This window comes from Thalia democratica, chromosome 8 (assembly GCF_965202585.1).
Source record: "Thalia democratica chromosome 8, ktThaDemo2.hap1.1, whole genome shotgun sequence".
Lineage (NCBI taxonomy): Eukaryota > Metazoa > Chordata > Thaliacea > Salpida > Salpidae > Thalia > Thalia democratica.
Genome location: NC_139172.1, coordinates 3,311,836 through 3,338,493, shown reverse-complemented (window position 1 = coordinate 3,338,493; position 26,658 = coordinate 3,311,836). Strand labels below are relative to the sequence as shown.

At 25.1% G+C, this 26,658-nt stretch overlaps 2 protein-coding genes across 2 annotated transcripts; one reads left to right on the top strand and one right to left on the bottom strand.

Annotated features, from left to right (window-relative positions):
- Nucleotides 1–4,713: 4,713 nt before the first annotated feature.
- LOC145842384 (glutathione S-transferase 1-like) lies at nt 4,714–7,841 on the top strand. The gene is made up of 4 exons (XM_082949809.1): nt 4,714–4,843; nt 5,277–5,482; nt 6,103–6,198; nt 7,674–7,841. The coding sequence occupies exons 1-4, from the start codon at nt 4,714–4,716 to the stop codon at nt 7,839–7,841; spliced, it is 600 nt and encodes a 199-aa protein (XP_082805935.1).
- Nucleotides 7,842–9,130: 1,289 nt separating this feature from the next.
- On the bottom strand, nt 9,131–19,694 carry LOC145842306 (protein FAM3D-like). Its single transcript, XM_082949730.1, has 8 exons — nt 19,561–19,694; nt 18,104–18,253; nt 17,721–17,816; nt 15,481–15,598; nt 13,888–13,997; nt 13,162–13,246; nt 11,288–11,408; nt 9,131–9,984 (listed from the first exon to the last, which is right to left on the bottom strand). The coding sequence occupies exons 1-8, from the start codon at nt 19,577–19,579 to the stop codon at nt 9,901–9,903; spliced, it is 783 nt and encodes a 260-aa protein (XP_082805856.1). The 5' UTR covers nt 19,580–19,694; the 3' UTR covers nt 9,131–9,900.
- Between the last annotated feature and the right edge of the window lie 6,964 nt (nt 19,695–26,658).

Here is a 26,658-nt window from a genome sequence, read left to right as displayed (position 1 = left end):
AACACATCAAAAACGACAACATAAAACATGCAATTTTTTTCTTTGTACTTCACCATTTCTTTAGAAGGCGTTCTGTAATAACATTATTCTATTATTTTATTGGCTTTTAAAATTATGTATACTAATAATAGTTTTGCACTTTTAAATAAACAAATTGCTTAAGACTTAAGATATATTTTTATAGTTTATTTCAGTAACTAAAAATAATTAATAAATAACTAACTCAAGCAGCCTGCCTTTTTCATTCGACCCTGAGAAAAAATATATGTTTTAAAAAAATACTAGTTACACATTAAAAAAAGTTATTAAAAGAAATTTAAACTTTTAGTTATTTTTAAACAGAATTTAAAAAAAAATAGCAGCTTAATTGTTTTTACTTAACTTTTTTTTTTTAACGTAAACATTTAAAGTTTTTATTATTTCACAAGCCTGTATTGCAATCTCTAAAATTTTGTTTTTAAAATTAATCCGATACATCAATACTATAACACTTTTAAAACAACATAAATATCATTGATTAAATACTTATTTAACTATTTATTCCTTTTGTTTTAGTTTCTTTCTGAAAAAAACAACAATTCAGTAGCAAAACGAACGGTTTAGATCTATTTGATTTGAATAAAAACTGCAGTTTTTTACAAATTTAAAGTTTTAGCTAACTTCTATAAAAACAAAATACTTATGTTTTAAACTTACTAGCTCCTTTCCAAAACTAATATTTTCTTCAAAAAGCGTTTTATTTCTTCTTTTTGATTCGTATAATTCAAGATACAAGTCTTTATTTTGTTTTAGTTCCCTTCTAGTCCAGTCTTTCAGACTAAATTTTTACATATTTCAATTAGATTCACTAAATTTACAGTAAGAAGTTATAACTTAAAAAAAAATATATATTAATTCCGGTTTGTATGTTTTAAAATACAGTGTAAATTTCAAACAAATCAGATTATTAAAACATTATTTTTTTGATAAGTTGAACTCACCGTATAATTTTCCATTCCCTTCTTAGAAGCTCAGATTCCTTTTCTTCTAATTCAACCTTAGCATTTTTAAGCATCTCAACATTGTTCTCTTGTTCTTTTGAAAGTTCTTCTGCAGTTTTTGTTAATTCATTTGTCTTCTTTTGTTGTTTATCGTATTGCGCTCTGTTAGTTATTTTTATTTATTTAATTGTTACACTTTTATTATTGAGTAGTGCAAACACTTTATTCGACTAAACTTTTCTCACGTGACACAAACCTTTGATTATTTTAAATATTTGTAATATAAACAAACCTGGTGTTTTCCAATTCTCCTTTTATTATTTCATTTTCTTCAACATTTTCCTTCAATTGACCCTTGATGACATTTAACTTCTCTTCCAAATCTTCTTTTTCTCTCACCACCTCCCTTTTTTCAACTATGACACGTATGTGATTCTTCAACAGAGAGCTACTATCATTTTTCAAACTCAAGATTATCTCGTCTTTATTTTGGTTGCTCTCTTTCAAGGCAGCTTTCTCTCTTCTCAACATAGCTAGTTCGTCAACCATTTTCATGTATTCCGAAACCTAATCGGTTTTATTTGTAAAAGTGTAGCTACAGTTGCTTTTCATGCAAATAATCGCCTCAATTTTATACAAACTTGCTATTAACTTTATCATACAAAGACTAAACATGTGTTTATTATGTAATCAAGAATTTTATTCAATTACATTTCGGATATCGTCAAAGTTATTAAGTATCTTGCGTTTGAAAACATATATATCTATTTTATATTATATTTTACTAAATTATCAAGGACTTATATGAAGTAAAAACTCACATCAATTACAATTTGATGTCCATAAGAAAAATTCATTGTTGAAGCGAAACACGGATTCATCTTTTCAATAAGTTTTGCTAAAGTATTTTTTCTAGCTATAACAAATTCGATTGGATTTATTAGAAATTAATGTTTTTGAAACTTTATTAAATAAATTTTAGTTGTTTTTATGACGTACATAACTTTAAATATGTTTTTATAAAAATGTTATAATTAGGAAAAAATACTAAAAATTATTTAGTTAAAGTTAAGTTTTGCATGAAATTTATAAAAATAATGCAATTTTTAATCAATAAGTTTTTTACAATTGACTAGAATAAGGGATAATTTTTCAGAATTTAACCGTACTTGTTAAAGAAGTCTCAACGGACCGGGTACTGTTGAAAAGATCTATATAGATTAAAAAAGTAAAAGTAAAATTGCTAAGAAAAAACACTATAAAAGTCAAATGATATAGTAATTTAGTTAACACTACCAAGTAACAAAAACTACATTAAGAGTACACTTTTTATCAAAAAGCTCAACTTTATTTTATATGTACAAAACATTTTTATGCTAAAAATGATTTCACTGCTCAGAGGTTTGTGTATTCTACAGAGAACGTGAAACGTGCTCAAGCCCACTAACTTTTGACTGGCAAATTTTTTCTCGTGTGAAACTACGTTGCACTTTACTACATGAAATTTTAGCCGATGAAAAATGGCTAGGAACCATTAAAAAAACAAATGCCTCAGTCTTTCACAAAACACAAAAACATTGAAAAGATCTTTCGTTTATTAAATAACCATCATCAATTCTTATTCAAATAGTCAAGTTTTCAAAAACTGTCCAGTTTTCAAAACCAAAAGAGACAGACTACCTTCATTCCATTATTATTATCTAAAAGATGTGTACAAACAACTTTAGATGTGTGAAATTTTTATGAAACTTTTAAAATAAATTCTTGATAAAAAAACAAGACAGAATTAAAGATAAGTCTCATTGAAAACCTTAAATAAAAAATTATTATTTGAAAAAACTCGGCGGTAGTACTTTTGCTTAATAAGTTTTGAAATATACTTTTTGAAAAACATAACTAAAAGTAAATCTAAAAGTTTTCAGTGATATATGTTTATAATCAAGAGTTCTAATGCTTTTTTAGAAACTTTGTAAATATTTTAATTAAATTTAAGGTAACCTTGTTGTTAAAGCTATAAAAACCAAAGAAAATACAAACTTTGACAAAAAGCATCTACCATTATATATAAATGCTATTACTGTTTAATATAATTTTGAAAATAAACTTGCTAAAAACTTTTTAATTATTAGAATCTTTTACAGATTTTAAATATTGTTGAAACCTCATGGCTTTCGTTGTTTATAAATTTTATGCCTTCTTAAACACATTTAATCTATACATGACGTTTATATTTCAGTTTAAAATAATAAGATTAAGATTTAATTTTTGTAGCTTAGAATAAACTGTACTTTATTTTTAAGTTTTAAGCTTTCACATTAAATTAATTTCACCACTTTTTTCGATCTACTTCGCAGTTTTCATTTACTATTTACTGCAATTTCTAACTTGTAGCTGTGAAATCACGTTTTAGCTGTTTTTTGTTAATTTAATTCACTGAGTTTGTTGTACAAAAATTTTGTACAATACTCCTACTGTTGTTTTTAAAAAAAAAAAATTGGAAGATTGTTTAATTTTTTTGTGTTTAAAGCATTTTAGTTTTATTGTTTACATAAATTCTTAAAAAAAAAAGCAGTTATAGTTTAAAAAGAAATTGTTTTGGATATAATTTTATAATTTTATTTTTGTTAACAAAATATGTAATACTTGAACTAGATTTTAGACCAAATGTATATAAATTTTAACCTAAAAGCAAATAAGCTATTATAAAAAATGTTTATAAGATGAAGCTTTTAAAAAACGCTTTGTAATTGTTTGATTTACATAGTGATTATGCTAAAGTTGTTTACTAAAGTTTAGCCATTTTCTAACCACCTAAACAAAAAAAGGTGTTTGTTCACAATGACTTGAGGTTTGCTTTCTATTTTACTTTTTTCTAAACCACACCTATGCAAATTAAAAAGTTTTGATAAAATTAAAATTCAAGAATAGTTAGCTCAGTACAGTTGATTCGTTGTGGTAGTCCAGTATATATTTAGTCTTAAACTTTTAACTAAAAGTTTTCTAGATAATAGTAAAAATAAGCTTTTAAGCATCTACTTTTATTTTTTTTGTCGAGGTTTCTTAAACTAAATAAAAATTAAATAAACAAATAGTGTTTATTGAGTGCTGTTTTGATTTTTCAGAACTATATAAAGCAGTTTTTCTAGTACAAAAAAAAAATTAATAATTATGAACAAAGTTGCAACTAACTACGTATTATATGAAAAACTTTTTAAATTTATATATAAAAAAAATTAGTACAGTGTGTTTTAAAACTCATTATAATGTAGTTGAATTGTAAAGCTTTATGTTATGTAGGACTAGTTATTAACGTTAACTTCTATCGGAAATTTAATATGAAATTTGTAAATAAGATATATTTTTTTTATTGCTTACATGAATCGTTTACAATAGAAAACAAAAAGAGTTTGAAAACAAGATTATTTTCGATAGCTTATAAAAACTTCAAACACTACTAGACGTAAAAGTAGATTGATAAACAGCTTTATCAAAGGAAGGCAGTAGGTTTAAACGAAATAATAAATGTATGCGCTTTTTCTAATTATTTTGTAAAACTAAATACGTTAAGTTTCTTTAAATAGCGTTATAATGCTTAATTTTATTGATTTCGTCAAAAAATTGAGTTATCATAATTTTCTTATGTTAGACATTTCTTAATATTCCTTAATATATTTTAATCTTTAACTTTAAAAATAGACAAATATAGTTTTAATATAAACACATAATATACAAAATGGCACTGAAACTGGAATATTTCGACATTCGTGGTAGAGGTGAGTTACCTCGCATGATAATGGCGTGCGGAAACGTCCAATTTGAAGATAAAAGATTCACTTTTGAACAGTGGGGTGAACATAAGCCAAGTTGGTTTACTTGCTTTTGCAATTACAAAAAGTTTATATAATATATCTTTATACAAATAGACTTATGTAGATTTTATCAATGTTATTTTCAATAAAGTTAATTTTTGTCTCTAAATCACTTTATATATATATATATATATTTAAATAAGTATTTTAAGCTTGTCTACTGCAAAAAACTTTTATAAATTATTGTAGAATAAAACGTTATAACATGAACTAATCTTTTAAGTTTTTATAAATAAAGACAAATATTGTATACATTATACATTTTTTTACGACAGAACATATCATTAAAAAAATTGATTCTTTTAAATTAAACTTTGAGCTTATTTAACTAACAAACTCGAAAACAGTTTATCTAAAATTAGTATTTGATCTATTTTGACAACAAAATCTTACACTAAAAAAATCATAAAAAGTAATATTGAAACAGAAACACCGCTGGGTTCGATGCCAGTGTTGGAACTGGACGGTAGGTTGAGATTGGCGCAATCAGGTGCCATTGTCAGGTACCTGGCCATGAAAACGGGACTGGCAGGTAAATCTCCCACCCACTCCGCCATACTGGACATGATGTACGAGACCATGCAGGAGGTGTACTGGAAACTGCCTTTACTCGAACCCGAGGGAGATGAAAAAGTTTGAAGTTTTATAGTGATACTAAATGAAGCTACGTTTTGATAATTTTTGAGAAAAATATCTAGTACTGATTAAAACTAACTGCAAAAGTAACAAAAAACTTGAACTATATATTTGTTGTTTATCAATGTTTTGTATCTTAATAAAAAACGGGTATTTGTAATGTGCAGTGCATTGTAGTAACCCAAAATACTAAAATGTAAAGCATACATAAATCAGTAAGCTGCTTATATGAATTCAGTTTCAGGTACTGCTAAACTTTTATTAAAGCTTTATTCTAAAACTTTTTTTCTTAGACTTATCGTTTGTATAACTTATATCTATTCTAATAATTAACTTTTACTTCAACCATAATTACATTATGTTATATATAAAAACCTTAAAGTTTTTTTTTAAACCATTTTTACTTTTTGTTTACTTTGTTTTTAAAATTTGTCATGCAGTTTTTTGTACCTTTAAAAAAATTGGCGTTTTAGTGAAATTTGTACTTTAATTTATTTAAATACCTAAATACAAAAAAATAGAAGTAGTTAAAAAGAGTATTTGTAAATTAAAGATAAGTGTTATAATTAGTATGTCAGTATATATTTAACTTTTAACAAGTAAAATTTTTGATTTAGAACGAAAAGATACGTAAAATAGTAGAAGAAACAATAACACCAGCCCTGAAAGTGGTTGAAAAATATTCGCAGGGAAGTAAACACCTTGTTGGAAGTGTTAGTTTGTTATATTTTAAACTCCAAAATAAATTGATGCCAACAAACAACTAACTAATTATGACTAAAACTAGTTAAAAGTTTTTAAAGACAGATAGCTTAAAATCGAGCCAAATTATTGTTCTCCGCAGTCTATTTGCACTAATAGATATATAAAATTAGCCTAATCTGAGGTTTTTGTAAAATTTTGACCCTTGTGCTAGCTTTGATCTTACAATCAATTATGTTGATTGATGATCGCTATAAAACCAACCAAGGATGTAAGATTTGAAATTTTAATAATATTTGTTTTGACATTAAACATATGATGACAAGCAAAAGTAAAAAAAAAACATAAATTAAAATGAGGTTTATTTAAACTTTACCTAACGTTAAGTATTTGCGAGGAAACTACAAAGCAATAAAAAGCAAAAACAAACACTAAATATATTTTTCGTATTTTCTTTTTATAAAAATTACAAAATTAAAATGATAAATTAGTATTTTGTTTTTAATTTTAAGTCTACACTTATTAATGCTTCAATATGATGCTTCCTAAATCAGTTTGTTTTTGTAACAGAAACTTATTAAACATAATAAGTTTTGTACTAAGCTTTTTTTTAATCAAGTAAAAATAACTAGGCTAATTTAAGATTACAAAAGTAGATAAAACACTGCAAAATGATTGAGGTATTTTAAATTTCATAATGTTTACAAAAAGTTGTGGAAATTCTACCGGGTACATTAATAATTAATAAAATTTTTGTTTCAGTTATTTTCATACTTTTATCTACGCCGTTTACAATATCAGTAAATCGTTCTCAAACAAAAAAAAAATTGTTATTGGTTTAAAAAACAGTTTGTGAAAAAATAAGTTTTAGTTAAATTGTATACGTAGTTGTTAGAAAATATTAAAATTATTAACTATTAAAAAAAAGTACACGAAAGTTTAATCAAACTTAAGAAGATAATAACATAAGCTTAAAGCAGCTTAATTTTATAAAATTAGGAAGTTATTGAGCTAAGTTTTAGAAAAGAGTAAATAATAAAATTATCTTCCTAATTTTTAGCTTAAAATACTTAAAACAAAAGAAAACTATTTGAAAACGCATTCATACTCATTTACGGAGATTGTTTTTTTTTTTAAGAAGTAACAAATTCTAAACAATAAAGTTTAATGCTAAATTAATTTTAAGCAATTTTAAAGACAACTCAGGATTTTGCTTTTAATAAGTTAAGTTTTTGCAAAAAACTCAGTAAATAACTTGAAAATAGTTTGTTTGCTATTAATACTAATTAACTTTAAAAAACTATATGTACTTAATTCAAACAAAAATTACAATTTATTCAATTTTACGTATTTCTTTAAACAATTTTAAGTTTAGAACTCATGTTAAATGTTGTAAAATATATTTTTTTAATGTAGCGGGGTTTTTAGTAAATTAATTGCAATTTTTTTCTACCTAACTAGAAAAGTGTTATACAACTTTTCACAGTCACTGTCTTACGTGGACTTGTACTTGGTAGAAATGTTTGTTGGTTTGGAGGGAAAACCTGGTTTCAATTCAGGGGATTTCGAAAAGCTGAAAAGCATTTACAACAACGTTACAAGTATACAAAGCGTTAAGAAGTATTTGAATGCAAGACCACAGAGGCCCTTTTAAGGAATTATTACTTTTAAAGTAAAAATATGTTTTTAAAACCTCAAATTTTTATACTTGCGTTATATCTTAATTGTGTTTTACTCATAAAAATTATATTTTTAAATGAATATATTTATTAACAAACTGACTTTAATATACTATATTCTAATTTTAAAATGTTTATTACTAAATCTGAAGTTTTACTGATATCGTAACATAAGTTGTGTTTAATAAAAGAAATATAATGTTACTTTTTACTGAATCGTTTGCAGTTTAGTTTGCTAATTTCTTTATTTGAAGTATATAATACCTACTTATTTTAAAATAAAAAAAATTAATCTTAGTTATGTTTGATATACTCTTATTATATCAAGCTTATATATAGTATCTAATTATACAAGCAACTTTATCCATTAAAGGTACAGTTTGTTTACTAAACTAGTTTCTGAACCACTTGTATTTGGAAACAATTAGCTTTATTTTTAACATGCACTAATTTAATTATTTAAACTTTCTATTAAACTATAAGTATTAAAAGAAAAATAGTCGTTGTTATTAGTTTTAAGTGGATACTTCAAAAGATAATTTGAAGTCTATATTTAGATAAAAATCGCGAATTGAATTCAACTGTTGCCTTAAATTATATATGAAAAACACGTTATTGTAAGTTTACTAATGTCAATAAATATTAACAGTTTTACTATTTGATGCTATTGAGTTGTATAAATTGCAAAACAAGTTCATGTAAAAGTATTTATATCTATTTGACTAGTACTAAATGTAAACTGAAGTAATTAACAAAAAAGCTATAACATATTATTTTATATTTGTATTACTGTTTTAAGTATAAGGAATTATTTACTAACTTGCCAGTATATAATGAATCATTTCTTACAATACTTTTTAGGATATCATAATGAATCACAATATTTCTAATTGTCAGCTATAAAGCAAACAAAAAAATTTTCTTGCTTTTTATTAAACTTTTGACGTTACATTACAAACTGTTTTTTAAAATTTTAAAGCTTTAATATAATACATTAACTTTTGTTTTTTTTAAATTATTAAATAAAAAGTAAAATGAAAAACTATTTATTTCAAAAAAAGTTTAAATTAATATACGCTTCTATAAAACTTATGCCAGCAAAAACACCTGTATCAACTGAAAGTAATTTTATTACATACTAACGAAAACACAAAACTATTTAGTTAAAAAATATATTATACAGTTTCCTAAAACTGAAAATAAAAGGCCAAGTATTTTATAAAATTTGTACTGCATATAAACGTTGTACTAAGAAAATTACGCTTTTACTACATTTAAACAAAAAAAAAAGATTAATAGTTTTCATTTATGAGCTTGGATGAAAAATAATAGAAACAAAACTTAAACCATCCTTATGAAAACTAGTACAGTATAATTTTGAGCTCACAAAAATATAAAGAAAATAGTATTTTTGAATGTACCAAATTAAAAATAATCGTCTCTCTAAAGTTTTCATAAATAATATTTCAAGTATATTATTAATAAAACGAACAAGACGATCAATTTTAAATAAAAAAATTTAAAATATGCACGAAACATATCATGATACGTTAGTAATAAATAATCAAGAAAGTAAACTTTTCTAGAGATAATAGCTTTTATTTCGTTAATTATAAATTTAAATAAAACGATCAACTATTAGCAGAAATAAGAATTTTATTAAAGATTCATATGGCTATTGACATGTAATTACCATAGCATCCTTATATTGCAGAACATTCAAAAATTGCAGTGGTTCAAATTCAAGCGTAAAAATAAGTCATCAAATCTCATTTAATAATAAATAATTAAGAATCTGATAAGAAAAGTATTTAAACAACAATTCTATAAACATAATTATATAACATTATAACCTCGGCGCTAAGCATTTTAACTCAATTTCCAAGGATAATATGAAAAAAAGAATGGACAAAATATATAGTACACAAATACAGTAAATAGAGCTTGCAGACACTTAAATAAGGTGGGTGGGAAAATTTCGAACTGTATTATTTTCATACTCTCACAAACAACATACTTCCTAGTAACAAATCATTAAAGCCTTGGCACGCATCCCTCTATAGTGATGGCTCCCGGAAAATCTCCATACTTATTTGTTTCTTTGTTGTTCCCTTCATACTATAAACATACAGTGGTTGACAAATAAAAACTTAAGAGGCCTTTACTGTAACTGGTTGTAAGTGTTTAATACAAAACATTTTTTATCATGTTTTGTAGAGGTATACTTAATAATCCATTTTAAAATGTCTATGCTTTGTTAATCAATTTATTCTATATATTAAAGCGAGTGTTTTACTATAAAAATAAGCTTAAAAAAATAAAAAGCTGTTTTTGAATTTGTACAGGAAAGTTCAAAAAAACCTATATATATAAATATAACAATTTATGATTATAATTTAAAAAACAAGTTTTTTGTGCAATTTTATTTTTTGAAAAAAGTTTTAAATTACATAAAAATAGAAAAATTATAGCTAGACACTTGAAGTATATTGAATAACTTTACATAAAAATAAGATAAATATATGTACTTATGTTTCCTAAAGTAGGTGTTTCTAGTAAGGGGGAAATAACACATAATTAATTTACATCATTTAGTAAAAGGAAGAGGTTTGTTTCTTAAAAAGTTGCAAAGAATTTGATTTTGAAAGGCAGTTTTGGAAACCATATTATAAAAACTTGTTTTTTAAAATACAAAAACCAACTTTATTGACTATCAACATAATGGAATTTGTTATCATGAGCTAATTTATTCATCCTTTTACAACCTTTTATTCAAATACTTTTTTTTAAATAGCCTATGACAGATAAAAACAGTAATGACTAGTTTAGAACAGGTAAAAATAGTAATAAAATAATATATATTTATAAAATTATGGTTTTACTGAAAAGAACATAACATAAAAATACTTATTAATTATACTTTTTTAAGAGAATACACCATAAAATTTTCAGAAGTATTCAGGGTTACCACTAGTTTTTGAGAGATTTCTTCCAGATTTTCTAAAGTTCTTCCAGGTTTTTGAAAGTAAACATTTTTGGTCTATTTATAGTTTAATTAACTTTAAGGTTAAAATTGTGTTAAGTAGCAAAATATTGAAAAGATCCTGCAAAGCTATTTTAACTTTTTTTGTATATAAATATTTTGACGATGACAAAATTTTTATATCTATATGATTATTTTTCGTTTCAAATAAAAACTTTACTACTAACTAATTGTTTAAAATTTCAGGTTTTCTAGACACTTTGTTCAAAATTTCTCAAATTCTAGGTTTTTTTACCTTAAATTGTCAAATTACAAGTGTTTCCAGGTTTTGTGGCAACCCTGAGTATAAGTAAAACAGAATTTTAAACCAAACCCCATAATAAAATAAACAATTTATTGTATAAAAACTTTAAACGTTTTGAGAGTACAACAACGAACCCCTTCTTTTGGTTGCGCAACTTTCTTGCCGCCCATGAAAATCCAGTTGTCACGGAAGGCGAGTGCGGCCGCTTTCTTGCTTCCGAACGATCCTAACAACTTGCGCGTTTCATCGTCCAACCTTGAGAATTACGATTAGTTTTTAAATACTTTAAACTTAAAAAATTTAAGTTTTTTTATTGTTTATAATTAGTAGTAACCTTTAGCTTAATGGTTTAGAATTAAATTAACAACAAACTGATTTTAATAGTTTATTAATTTTATTTGATTTTTATAATTAACAGTTGTTGAAAAACCTATAAAGTAAAAAATATTAAAAAAAAATATTCTTTTAACATTTATTAACCTAAAATTTAAAAAAAAAGTTGGACCCACTACGACCTTAATTTAACTTTATTATTTTTATTTTTGACTAGGTTTTTACTGTAAAAATTGGTTTGCTTATTTGTCATACAACTTTTAAGAATAATCCAGGATATAAATCTAACTGAAAAACTGTAATGGTAGAAAATCTTAATAATCTTTGCCAACATACTTACAAGATTTTAAAACAACTTTCAGTGGTCTTTTACGATTTTTGTTTAAGTGATTAAATGAATCACTTACAAAAAAGTTTTAAAACACTTATTTAACTTTTGAAATCTTTCCATAAAAAAAACTGAAATTTTTCCATAAAATTTGATTTGGTTTACTTTTTTCAAAACTAGTAAGTATTTAAATTCTATTTCAAGTATTTTAAAATTATATAAGGTTAAGTGTGGCCAAATTTTCTTATTTTTTTGTTAAAAACTTAAATAGTAGTCTATAGTAATTTGTAATACGTTTTAAGTTTATACCAAATTAAAGCTTAAAATATTTGAATTTTTTTTACTTTCTTAAATTTTTATCTTTTTCCTAAAAAATCAAGAATATTTTTTCGGAATACTAAAAGTCATATAACTCAGAAACATAAAAAAAAAACATTTTTTTTTTGCCTGGACTAAAAGTATTAGCAAAGCTACAAAAAAAGTTTATATTTTTTAAACTTCAGATAACGATTATTTAAAACTTTTAAAGAATGTCTATTATTAATAATCAGTTCTAAAATTTTACTTTTTTAATCAACTAATAGACACCATACGATACTTAAGAAAATTAGTTATAATTATTAGTTATTATTAAGTATTTCATGAATTTTTGTATGGCAGGGTTGCCACTTGTTTTTTCAAAACTTTTTACAAATTTCTTCAGGTTTTTAAAAGTACACATTCTTTGGTCTATTTTTTAGTTTAAAGTTAAGTTTAAGGTAAGAAACTGTGTTAAATAATATAAAAACTTTAAAAGATACTGTAAAGCTACTTTAAATATGTTTTTTACTAAAAAATTTTTTTATTTGTATGATAAAGTTTTTTAGGCAAATCGAAATTTTACTACTGAGCATGTGAATTGTTAAAATTCCAGAATTATTTTAAGAATTAAAATTCCTGGTTTTTCAAATAAAGTGGTAACCCTGGCATGGTTTTAAATAAAAATTTAAAGAATTTCTAGTAATTTTCTTAGCTAAAAAATAGTAATAACTTGTTGCATTTGAACTTACATAACTTCTGGAATACTTGTAGCAAAAATATAAAATTACAAAAATAAATAATAAAACCAAGTTATGAAAACAAGGAATCTAGTTTAATTAAAATATGTATAACAGTTTGTCTTGTTTTCTGTTCACATAAGTTTTTTTGTGTGGTCAACTACAAATTACCTCTCTTAAGCCCACTGTGAAGTTAAAACTTGTTTTTCAAATGCTTACTTTTACAGAAACTGTTTAAAATTATTTCACTAAACACAACCTTCCAGCTTTAAAACATTTCATTACTTGTAACTTATCTTACAAAACAAACCTTGTAGCAGCATCGTCGTAAGATGCGATCAGAACAATTTTATCATCGCCAACATTGCTTATGAACGCTTTCAGCTTTTCACTGTCTGTATGAATAAATTTAGTAAAAAACAATCTGTTTAAAAAAAAGAAGTGATTTGTATATCATAAACATATGCAAGATATAATGAGAGAAAAAACATAACAAACTAAATTTAAAAACAACTTAATTATTAAATAAAAAAGAGTATTTTTTCATAAATTCCTTTGCGAAACTACTTCTACAGTTTAAAATGTATTTAATCTATAACTTAGTTTATTAGATATTATGAAATTTTAATGAACATAAAATAGTGTTGATTTAAAGAATTATCAATAAAATAATGAAATAAGAACTTGATGATTAATATTATTTATTTAATTTCGTTGAGGCTAACAAAAATACTATCCTATATAATTTAAAATATCAGTTTAATTATTTAGTTCTATTTTTTTAACTTTTTTCTTTAAAAACACTAAAATGATCCTAAATATTTATTTAAGTTTTAACTTTTCTGGTTTAAAAAAATTCAGCAATGGGAAATATTGATAACACAGTATAAATTAGCATATTCTTTTTCTTTATTTAATTCTTTTAAACAATTGTTTATTGAGTCAACAATCGAAATTTTTTTGCTTCTAAACCTAATTTAAAAACTATACAACTAAAAAAATTAAGTTAATAATTAATAAGCAACTTATAAGCAACCTTGGCTGTAAAGGTCGAAAACTCCGATCTTGTCCAGATGGCCAGTTTTACCATCAACGACGGCCACGTTCATTCCCCTGTCCACATTGTTCAAAGAGTTTTTCATAAGTCTAAAAAAATTGCATTGGTTACTTTGTGATAAAAAACTTGTGTGTATAATTCCAACTACATTTAAAAAACTTCTTAATAGTATTTTGTTTAATTTTTAATAGTATAAAAAGTAAAAGTTAAATACAATAATTTATAAATATTTAGGAAGAAAATGTTAGTACTTTTTAAAAACTGGTATTTGTTTTATGTGTTTTATTTTCTTACAGTAATCAGGGTTGCCACTGACTTTTGGAAAGTTTTCTCCAGGTTTTCAAAATTAATTCCAGGTTTTTTTAAATACTTGCTTTTGGGTCTACTTTTAGTTTAAGGTAAAAAGCTGTGTTAAATAGTAAAAAAAATTTTTGATAATGACAATTTTTTTTAATTTAAATGGTAGATTTTTTGTGTGTCAATTCAAAATTTTTCTACTTTTATTTAAAATTCCACGTTTTTCAATTTTTTTCAAAACTTCCAAAATTCCAGTTTTTTTCAGGTTTCAAGGTAAAGTGGCAACCCAGAGTAAAAGTTATTAACGTTTGTTTGATATTTTTACTTTTTTCAAAAGTTACTAATATCTTTGACATTTGTTAAATCTTAAACTAAATCGTTAAACTTTTAATTATGTTAACTTATACTTACATTAGATGAAAATAAAAAACAATAGAACTGTTGTTTTTGAAACAGTTTAATTTGAATACTTGTAAGTGCTTTATTTTAATTAATCTAAAAACACTGATGCATTGATTTGTTGGAACTTAAAAAAATTATGCCTTTTAAAAGTTTTTAACAACTCAAATATTACTGAGAAGCTTTATTTTATATATTCCTAATTACAAAATTCTTATTACATTTGTAACTTCCTAATATAACCAACTTAAATTTTGTATTTTAATTGATCTGAGATATTTAGATGCGATATAACTTAAATACTAGCCCAAAGATCTAAGTAAAGTTTAAGACGTTTGTAAAACATTCAAGTCTCTATTAAAATAAATTACCAGCTTTGGAACAAGTATGAACAGGAAATAATAAATTTATTTTTTGACGTGTAAAAAAGTGGTACAAAAAATTTTTTATCATCAAGTTGCATTTCAGTAACATTTGAATAATATCGAAAATATAAATTATTCATATATATGTATAACACATGAAACTAAACAACAAAATTTTTCAGAAAAATATAATATTTTTTAGTAAGTTGTAGAATAAATTAAACTAAATGTTTACATTAACACAATAATATAGTACAGTAAGCAATTTTTTTAAGTAAAAAGTGTATGTTTGTTTCCCTACTTCATTAAAACATTTCAAAATTCATTTTAAAAAGAGCTATTTATCTCACAATTATTTCAATAAAATAAACTTGTACAAATATAAGCCAAAAAATGAAAAAAAATCTGTTTAGATATAAAGCCTGTGTTGCTTATAATATAAATACTCTAAAAAAGTATTAATGGTAAAGATCACCATGTTAAAAAAGTGCCTAATATGGCATGAACTTACATAGTATCATTGAAGCAAATGCTCGGTCCAATCACATTTGCTGCTCCAGATATGAGTTTGAAGTTGAACTCGTTGCCGGCACACTTGTTGGCATAACACGGTCTTCTGCTGACTGTGTCTAAGGTTATAAGGTTAGTGTTACTGAAATGGAATTATTTCTAAACATGCTAACAAAAATTTTAAATATAATTACTGAAATCAATATATAAATAAAGCAGATAACATTAATAAAAGTAAGTTAGTAAAGTAAACTTGCATTTTTACATTTTTTAAAATCAAATTTGAACCAAAATGCATACAGTATAGTATACATTTCAGATAGACTAGATATAACCAATTAAATCTTTTTGACAAAGCAAACTCAGTAAGTATAGCAAAACTTCAAAAGTGTTTTTCAAAAAAAAATATATGTTTTGTTGTTACTAGCAATTTTCAAACTATCAACAGAGTAGAAAAAAGATGCTATATTTTTTGTACTTATATAATAAAAAGAAATAAACAATATCAAAGAGTGGCTCTTAACCTTTATTTCATATTTGACCCTGTTATGGAAGGTAGTTATCAAATTTACCCAAAAAAAAAAACACTGATTCTCAAACTTCTTTTTTAAACTTAGGAATTTTCAAGCTTTTGAGCTGACAAACCCTGACATTTGCTAATATTACAAAACAAGTTAAGTAAGTATAGCAAACTTCAGGACTGTTTTTTCAAAAAATATATATTTTGTTGTTACTTGCAATTTTCAAACTATAAACAGAGTAGAAAAAGTATGCTATATTTTTATACTTATATAATATAAAGAAAAAAGTATGTATATACAGGGTTGCCACTCGTTTTTTCAAAATTTTTCCAGGTTTTCTAAATTTCTTCCAGGTTTTTAAAAGTACACACTTTTGGGACTATTTTTAGTTTTAAGCTAATCTCTATATAACAAACTGTTTAAATAGTATAAAAATATTGAAAAGATATTGTAAAGTTACTTTAATTGTGTTTTTAAACAAAAAAATTTTTTGATGACAACAAAAAAATCTTATTTATATGATAGATTTTTTGTTTCAAATTGAGATTTTACTATTAAAAATGTTAAAATTATTAAAAATTCCAGGTTTTTCCAGCTTATTTTTGCCTAAATTGTCAAATTCCAGATTTTTTCAGGTTTTCAGGTAAAGTGGCAACCCTGTATATATAAGAGTGGTTTTTTTACCTTTTATTCATATTTGACCCTGTTATGGAATGCAGTTATCGAGTTTACCCAAAAAAAAAACTGATTCTCAAACTTCTTTTATAAACTTGGAAATTTTGAAGCGTTTGAGCTAACAAATCCTGACATATTGCCTTAAATTTATTGAATTATCAATTAAATTAAGGCTACAAAAACTAAATTATATGAGACTTGTTTTTCTGTAACACTTATCAAATATTTGTTGGTAGAAAATTTACCCCCTTAAACAAGGGAATTTACCCTCAGGAGTAATCCAAGGTTAAGAATTGCTGGTATAGAGGGTTAGGAATTACAGTCAATAAAACAATACCTATTTTAAAAAAATGTAACTGATATGCACTAAAATAAATCAGTTTTATGAGTTATTTTAAAATTATCAAATATTTAACAAGTGTATGAAAACTTTGTACAATACTTTTATTTTTCACAATTAAGCATGAACTAGCTTGGCCTAACAAAATTGCAACTTAATAAAATAATTAAGTATTTGTCTATCAGTGTAATCCATGTACATCAGAGTACTAAAAAAGTAAATGGTAACTTGTTCAATACTCTTTTAAAACAGAAAAGTTAACTTATTACATCTGAATATTTTCACACACTTTTTATAGCCTTACAATTTTGTGGTTATTTTTCTATATTAAGACCCTGACTTTTCTTTTTTTTAAACTACTTGTACAACTTTTTCAATCAAATTTCTATGTTGTATGATAGAAAATTCACAAAGTAGCTATAAATTTTTAATTTTTATAAAATGCAGTTTTTTGTTTGTAAAAATAACTAGGGTTCTATGTATTTCATACTGTATAACTCTAACTAACAAAAATAACTTGATAGCATTTTCTCATTAGCTTTGATAATTTTTGTTGCTCCCCTGCTTAGATTTTATTTTTTCAGAATAATCATAATTTTATTTAATTTTAATCTTGTTATATAAACATCTCACACATTCATACACAACACATTTTCATGTTAAATTTAGCTTAACAAGTCTGACCAAATAAATAACAAATTGAACCTGGAGTGGAATTTTTAAGCCATTCTTCTTTATCCTTTTCTACTTGCTCTTGATTTGTCAAGATGTCAGGGTCTTCAGCAATAACTGCTTCTTTCTCTGAACAAATACTTACTAAATCAAATAAGAAGTATAAAAAAAACACTATAGTAAGCTTAATAATAAATGGAAACAAAGGAGTCTTTTAAACTTGGACCAGAGTTTAAAACTAGTTTAATTATATTTTGTAAACTTTTAATAGTTTTTTTAATTTTTGATAGTTATTGACAATATATTCAAAATTTAAAGCTTTAAAAAAACCATAAACAATGTATATAACTAAAAAATATTTTATTAGTAAACTTATTGTTTATCTGATTATAAGAAACCATTTTAAACAGTCTAACCTATATTTTTAATTTCTTCTCTGCTTAGTATTTTTGATAGACCCCTACCAGGAAAGTTTTTCTCTAAAACGTTTCTATACACATCAGAGTAAAGACTGGAGGTGAACCATACCATGAACCCAACAATAAAAATCAGAAAAATTTTAGCACCTGTTTATAAATTTTTTAATTGTTTTACTGTATACAAATGTTAAAAAACATTATGTGCTAAATTAAATATCTTCAAACATAGTACTATATTAAAAAGTTCAACAAAGTACTAAAAATAACTAATCTTACAATAAGCAACAACTTCAATGTTTTCAAAAAGATAAACTTATTAATAACTATGTATAACAGGTAAAACTATTATATTTATATTTATCAAATTTGGTTACCAATAAAAGTTATAACAGTACAAAAGTAGAATTTTTGTAAACTTTATTTAAAAATTTAACCTAATACATATTTTTAAATAATACCATGTATTTTTAGACACCAACTAAAAAAAAATATTTAGGAAGATATTAAAAAAAACTTTAATAATAAGAGTTTTATCAAACTTTTATGTTGATGATGAAAACCATAAAAAATTTACCAAAAGAAAATCTTGACAAAATCTGATAAAAAAACTAAAAAAATTATATGTAAAAGTTGTTTGTTCAGTAATTTCCTAGGATGATGTCGCACCAATGTCAAAGTGAAAATATTTTACACTTTGATAAGACAAGTATAGAGTTGAAAAGCTCTAAATCTAAAGTAAACCTTAATCATAGAGGCCTTAAGGTAAATAAAAGGAATTTTTTTATTAATAATTAAAAAGCTACCGAGCAAAGGTAAGGGTTAACAGTGATAGTAAAAACAAAAAAACAAGTTATATAAATTATAAAAAAAGAAAATTGAAAGATGAATTAATCAAAATCAAAAGAAAACTACCAATCAAAATAAGGGTTAGGGGTAGCAGTGATAGAGAAAATAAAAACTAATAAAACCTATTACAAAAAGAAAGCTGAAAGATAAATTAATACAAAAAACAAAATTAATAGCTACCAATGGAGGGTAAGGATTAGGTGTAACAGTGATAAAAAAAAATTACTAATAAAAATTATGAAATATAAAAAGTTTTTTGTCTGTATTTGAGTAATTGTGTGCCCTATACTTGTCTTATCAAAGTGTAAAATTGAAAGTGTAAACTATTTTCACTTTGATATTGGTGCAACATTATCCTAGGAAATTACCATTTGTACTAGTTTACATTATAAGTTGTCATTTTTTAAATGTTATTTTAATTAGAATAGTTATAGAAAAAGTAATTTGAAAGCTTTTAAATAATAAATTGAAATGGCCTGATGACCGCTTTAAAAACTTTTAAGAGTTAAATGTTGCAAATTCAAAACCCACCACATGTACAAAAATAAACAAACTGAGTACATATAAATTAAGTTTAACTATTTTAAGAACATAAGAAAAATACTTACCTGCAGACTTTATACCCATTTTTAGAGGATAATTTTTTCTATTATAAAAATGTGTATACTTCCTGTGTATTTTAGATACTTCTACGTTTGTTTGACTTATGTGTTTTTAATTTAGTTTTTATAAGTCTTTACCTAGCAATGATAACACTGCTAATTAAGTTTATAAAAATTAATTTTTTTTTTTAGAAATTATATAGAACTCTTTAATTTTTCTAATAAAATTATGTTAACAAGATTTAACTATTAACCAAGTATTTTTATTAAACACAGTTTTGTCTCTAGTTTATAAAATGATATTACCACGTTATTTTTTATTCTTAGATGTTCAACATTGTTAACTATAATAAAATCAGATAAGAGCGCGTCGGCTGCACTTCTTAGGTCGCTTTTGATTGGCTAATATTTTAATTATTTTTATTTAAAGTTTTAAACTAGATAAGTTTTTTCGGTTTTGTTTTAAAGATTTGGGTAAGGTGGGTTAGGGATAAGTGTATAAATGTTCTTATTATTCTGATGTGTTATCAATTTACCTTATTTACACAAATTTGCACAAACTTATGAATAAAAACATTTCCAAAAACTTACAACTGCAGCTGACCCAATTAGAGCAGCGTGTAACAAAAAAGCCAAAAAGGGTCATTTTAATGGTGCCTTAAGGCTCAATGGCAAATAATGCAAGAAAGTGAATATCTCCTCAAATTGTTTTTCTAAGAACTACATGGATAGTAGATTGAAAAATCGATGTAGTGCGAGAAGAACCTCACAGTTCTAGAAATATTTTAACTTTTGTTTAAAATGTACATTTGAACTTGCAAGCCGTAAAACTGTAAACAACGAGATGTGTAAAACTTTACAGTATATAAATAGTGTGTTTTCTGTGTCCTTAATATTGTCGGTTTTTGGGCTGTTTTACTTTTTTTTAAGTTTTCATTAAACTTCCTGTTATCTTAGATATTCTTTTATGTTATTCACATCTTAAACACCACTTTAATTTAGTAGAGAAAGTTTAACAAAAACTATTGTGGGCTACGGATGTTGTTGAGCCAACATTTAAAGCCTCAGTTTGGTCAGGTTGACTTACTGTGGGCAGATAGTAAAACGTGACCTTTTTGTTCATACTTTTCCTGCAAGCGGGGTGACCTTCTAACAGGCTTATGTTCAGAACCAGCTGCTGGCAACTTATCATTAATAGTATCTAAGTTGGACACAATAACTTTAAACTAGTTATAACTGCTAACTTGTAAATTACCAGTGGATTCTATCTATAAAATACTTAATGCTACTCTAAGCTACTTTATATAAATTAGACAAGATAGTTTTGAGTAATGAATCTTTTATATAAAACACAACAAGAAATACAAGCAAAAAAACCTGCCAAAAGCTGGAATTTTGAACAAAAATCACATAAAAAAAAACTGAAAAAACCAGGAATTTTGATAATTTTTTTATCTTCAGTAGTAAAATTATAATTTGACTCAAAAAATTTTTAATAAAAAAAATTTTGTCATCATAACAAAATTATTTTATTAAAAAACCTACTTAAAGTAGCTTTACAGTATCTTTCTATTGTTATAAATTATTTATCACAGTTTTCAACATTAAACTTAACGTTAAGCTAAAAATAGACCTAAAAATGTTTACTTTAAAAAACATGGAAAAATTTTGAAAAAACAAGTGGCAACCCTGTAAAACAGAACAAGTAACACCTAAAGTAAACATTATGAAACTACATATTTAAGAAGATGAGTTGGTAAAAGAAGGTCTAAAGATTTAAAAAAATAATGGAGGGGAGTATTAACTTTGACATATAAAAATCAACAAATAAAGTTTTAAAAAGGCTAAAAGAAATATTAGTACTATAAGGCTAGATTAAGCATGGCAGTTTAGTAATATTTAATATTTATATATTAATGTTAGCAATACAGAGCAAATAAATAATAAAAAGCCCTCCCATGTAATGGAACACCAATTTCACTGCTATTAAATTTAGTTGAACATCGAATGTTATAAAATCAGTCAACCAGAAAAAGAGTTGGTTTGAAAATAGTTTACATTTTTAAGATATAGCTACATAAACAGCCACAGTTTGTTTGCAGTGGCATTCTTGTCAAGACCTTCCAGAAAGAGTACTGAACAGACATGTTAAAAAGCTCTGCTTTGTGTACTCGAGCGTGAAATTACTAACTTAAAACAAACCAAAGTTTATACGCTTCATTGCTGAATTACCATAGTAACTATTAGCATTTTACCAACTCTGGTACTGAACTTATTTGTTGTTGTATTGTTTTTTGTAAAGTTCTTTTATAAAAAAAGTTTTTAACTCACAATTTGTTTTTTGATTTTAATTCAAAGTAGTTAATTCTTAGTTAAATAATACAGTGATGTAGTAAATATTTGTTAGATTTAATTTTTGTGTAAAAATTTTGACCACACTTCAAGTATTTTCTAGAGTATGGTGTTTATTACTTTTGGTGTTTGATATGTTCTTTGTACAAAATATAATCACAAGAAGTCATGCCTGATGTTATAGGTAGTATAAAATACTTTCAATAAATTTTGTTCACACACTTAGTGTAGTTGTATACTATAACAGTACATGGCGTCTACAAGGTTAAGAATCACCAGTTTTTTATGTAGGAGTAAAACAAGACTAGGCAGTGTTACCCAAACAAATTTAATTTGTATACATACCCTTTTATTTTAAGGCAGTATTTTTCACATTTTTATTTCAAATTTTATATGTTTGACATTGTTTGTAGTGCATTTTGTTCAAATGTAGATTTAGAGAAATTTTACAATAAAGCTTGCATTTAATTTTTAAAAAGAATAACACACATTAACTAGATGCTCATTAAGAGTAATTGAGGTTTAAGCATAACTAAAAATACATAGTAGGTTGAAGTAACCATAAGCCGAAAATGAGTCATATTGATAAAACTACCATAGGGGTTAAAACGTTAACAACAAAAGTATTTTTCTCATTGTAAGTTTACAAAGTCAAGATAGAACTGACAAATTAAAGTCCCCTAAAACAAAAAAAACTAACAAATTTTCAGTACTACTAGAAAAAGAAAATTGGTTATAACCTATAAGTTATAAAACCAGGGTTGCAACTTTACCTGGAAAAACCTGGAATTTGACAATTTAGGCAAAAAAATTAAAAATCTAAATTTAAAAAATTTTGAAAAAAAAACCTGCAAAAAGGTGGAATTTTGAACAAAAATTTATAAAAAAAACTGAAAAAACCTGGAAATTTTTATAAGTTTTTCATCTTCAGTAGTAAAATTTTTATTTGACTCAAAAAATTTTTAATAAATAAAAAAAAATTGTCATTATAAAAAAATTATTTTATTAAAAAAACATATTTACAGTAGTTTTACAGTATCTATCTATTGTTTTAAATTATTTAACACAGCTTCCAACCTTAAACTTAACATTAAGCTAAAAATAGACCTAAACATGTGTACTTCTAAAAACCTTGAAAAATTTTGAAAAAACAAGTGTCAACCCTGTAAAACAGAACAAGTAACACCTAAAGTAAACATTATGAAACTACATATTTAAGAAGATGAGTTGGTAAAAGAAGGTCTAAAGATTTTAAAAAATAATGGGAGTATTAACTTTATTATCAAGAAATCAACAAATAAAATTTTAAAAAGGCTAATAGAAAGTATTACTACTATAAGGCTAGATTAGGAATAGCAGTCTAGTAATATTTAATATTTATATATTAATGTTAGCAATACAGAGCAAATAAATAATAAAAGCCCTCCCATGTAATGGAACACCAATTTCACTGCTATTACATTTAGTTGAACATCGAATGTTATAAAATCAGTCAACCAGAAAAAAAGTTGGTTTGAAAAAAGTTTACATTTTTAAGATATAGCTACATAAACAGCCACAGTGTGTTTGTAGTGGTATTCTTGTCAAGACCTTTCAGAAGGAGTTCCAGTATTGAACTTATTTGTTATTGTGTTGTTTTTTGTAAAGTTCTTTTATAAAAAATGTTTTTAACTGACAATTGGTTTTTTGGTTTTATTTCCAAGTAGTATTCTTAGTTAAATAATACAATGATGTAGTTAATATTTGTTAGATTTAATTCTTGTGTAAAAATTTTGACAACACTTCAAGTATTTTCTAGAGTATGGTGTTCTTTACTTTTGGTGTTTGATACGTTCTTTGTACAAAATATAATCACAAGAAGTCATGCCTGATGTTATAGGTAGTATAAAATACTTTCAATAAATTTTGTTCTTAGTGTAGTTGTATACTTCACTATAACAGTACATGGCGTCCACAAGGTTAGAATCACCAGTTTTTTATGTAGGAGTAAAACAAGACTAGGCAGTGTTACCCAAACAAATTTAATTTGTATACATGCCCTTTTATTTTAAGGCAGTATTTTTCACATTTTTATTTCAAATTTTATATGTTTGACATTGTTTCTAGTGCATTTTGTTCAAATGTAGATTTAGAAAATTTTACAATAAACCTTGCATTTAAATTCTTAAAAAGCAAAATACTCGTTAACTAAATGCTCATTTAAGACTCATTGAGGATTAAGAAATCAATAATTAAAACTCTAAAAAGGCTAATGTAAAGTATTAGTACTATATGGCTAGATTAGGCTTGACATTTTAGTAACATTTCTTTCTGAATAACCATGTTTTATTTAACTTTTTACACAAATACTATAATGTTAACATAATTCTTTTGTAGTTTCATAACTAGTTAGAATTTAATTGTGTTTTTGTTCACTTTGTATCTGTTTTTTTTTTTTTGATAGGCTGTTATTTATAATTTTAAGGGAAACATCAAATTCAAAGTTTGCCAGCAAGAACGAAGCAGAGTGTATAGTGAATATCCTCTTCCAAAAATAGAAATTCAAGAAAGTGTAAAAACCGTCTACTTGCATTTCATGTTTTGAAGATTAAATATGTAGTTTTAGTAAACAACATAGCCATATTTAGATTTGTGCAACCGAGCATTATACTGAACAAACTTTTCTAATTGTATTTGATATTGTAATTGTTGTTGATAAGACTGAGAGACTGATAATTAGACACTTAGTATTGAAGAAAAAAGTTGCGTAAAAACTTATTATTGTATTTTATGGTTCAAGTACACGACGTATTGTTTAACCAATATTTAACTCTTCAGATTTTAACATTTTAATTTTTATAAAAACTATTTTTTTATAGGGTTTTGCACTCATATTAAAAATTGTTGAAATAGTGTTGTTAACAGAATGTTTTGTGTTTTTTGTATAAAAGATACATTGTTCTAACTATCTTGTCTGACTTATATAAAGTGCTCTCAACTAAAAAATAGTATTTTAAGAATGTAATTAAAAAGGTAGGGGTTGATTATAATGAGTAGTACCAATAAATTATAGTACAAATATCTATACCTTACATTTTACTACTTTTTAGCTCTAAATATCCTTTTAGTATTTAGTTTTAGTGTTTTTATTTTAATTCTTCATGAAAATTTAACCAGAGTCTTTAGCTACTTTAATACTTCATTGTTAAAGCGAAATTTCAAACTTTTTTAAATAAGTTTTGTATTACTAAAAGTTGGTATTACTTTAGTTTTAAATATTCTAATTCTACTAATGCCAAAGTTTGCTAATGGTTTACTTGACGAACAAAACATTATTTTAAGATATAATTTTACAGTGACTAATTTATCTCTAAAAATGTCATCTTTAAAACGCAAAAGCGAAAGAATTGCTGCAAGAAACAAAAGGATGAAAATTGATGAAACATGCTTTCAAGAAGTATTCACAAACGAGGATAAAAATCATGTTTCTGCTGTTGATAATAATGTACTTCAAGTTTTTCAACATCACTCAACAAAAAAAGAGGAAACGTTCAAAATTTTTAACAAGCTTATTAAAAATGGTTTGTGTATGCTGTGTTTTTTTTTTGAGTTACAGTGATTTTTTTTTTGCTATATATTTTTTTATATAAAATTATTCAAATATGTATGTTTAAAATCAAACAATCTTATCAAATTTAAATCAAACTTGTCAACCCTACTTTTTGCTGGTTTTGGTTGCAAAAACGAAACTTTAATAGGAAAACAAACGTTCTATATAATGAGTTGAAAAATTACATTTTAAATATTCAGGACACATTTATTTTAAACATTAAATAGATATATACAAAGATTAAGCAATAACAAAATTTTTGACCAGGTAAAAAAATGTTGAATCAAACAAACATGGTTAGGGTGAACAAAATTGTCAGAACTTTCAACTTTGACAGCAAAAATAAAGTAAAAAGAGAAAAGGTAAATTTAAAAATGAACAATGCCTGCCTCATGTATGAAATTTGTACTATTTTTACCAACAAAAAAGCTAAATTGCAAGCCTTGAACTACATTGAAAGGTGGTTTTGTTTTTTAGCTGGTGAAAAAAGCTTTTTAGAATTGAGTTTTAAATCGTTTATTAAATTATGTGCAAGCACCGACCTTTATACCACATCGGAAGTTGAAATCATCAGAGCAGCCAATAATTGGATGGACCACTACAGGAAAGAAAGAAGCACATTTGCAATTGATTTGATTAAAACCGTCCGGTTACCATTGCTGTCACAAGCAGCTAGAAACAATTTGCTAAGCGAGAAAAGTTCGTTTTCTACTTGTAAAAAATGCATAAAGTACATCAAAAGTTCACCGACTTTCGAAGAACAACTGGCAACTGATCCAACATGTGTCCAATTGCAAAACCGATACTGTAGCCAAGACAATTTCGATGTTTTATTGACGGGAGGAAGACAGTACACACAACCCGCGACGCCATTGACCATTTCAAATATCTACCGTTTAAAAACAAGCAATCTTTCAAAGTCACTCACCCTAGCTACTTCTGACTGCGTTAGAATTCGCCCAACGATAGTTGTAATGAACGAGCGCTTGTACTCAATATGGGAAACGGAGCGCGGAACTTCAGTAAACTCGTACTCAATTCTTTCAGGAAAGTGGTCCGAGCCAACTACGCATTCCAACGGCCGATATGGCGATGTCAGGGCGTGCGCTTTGGCGGGGAAAATTTACATGTTGTGCTGTAGGGCAAGCACCCACAGCGCGACT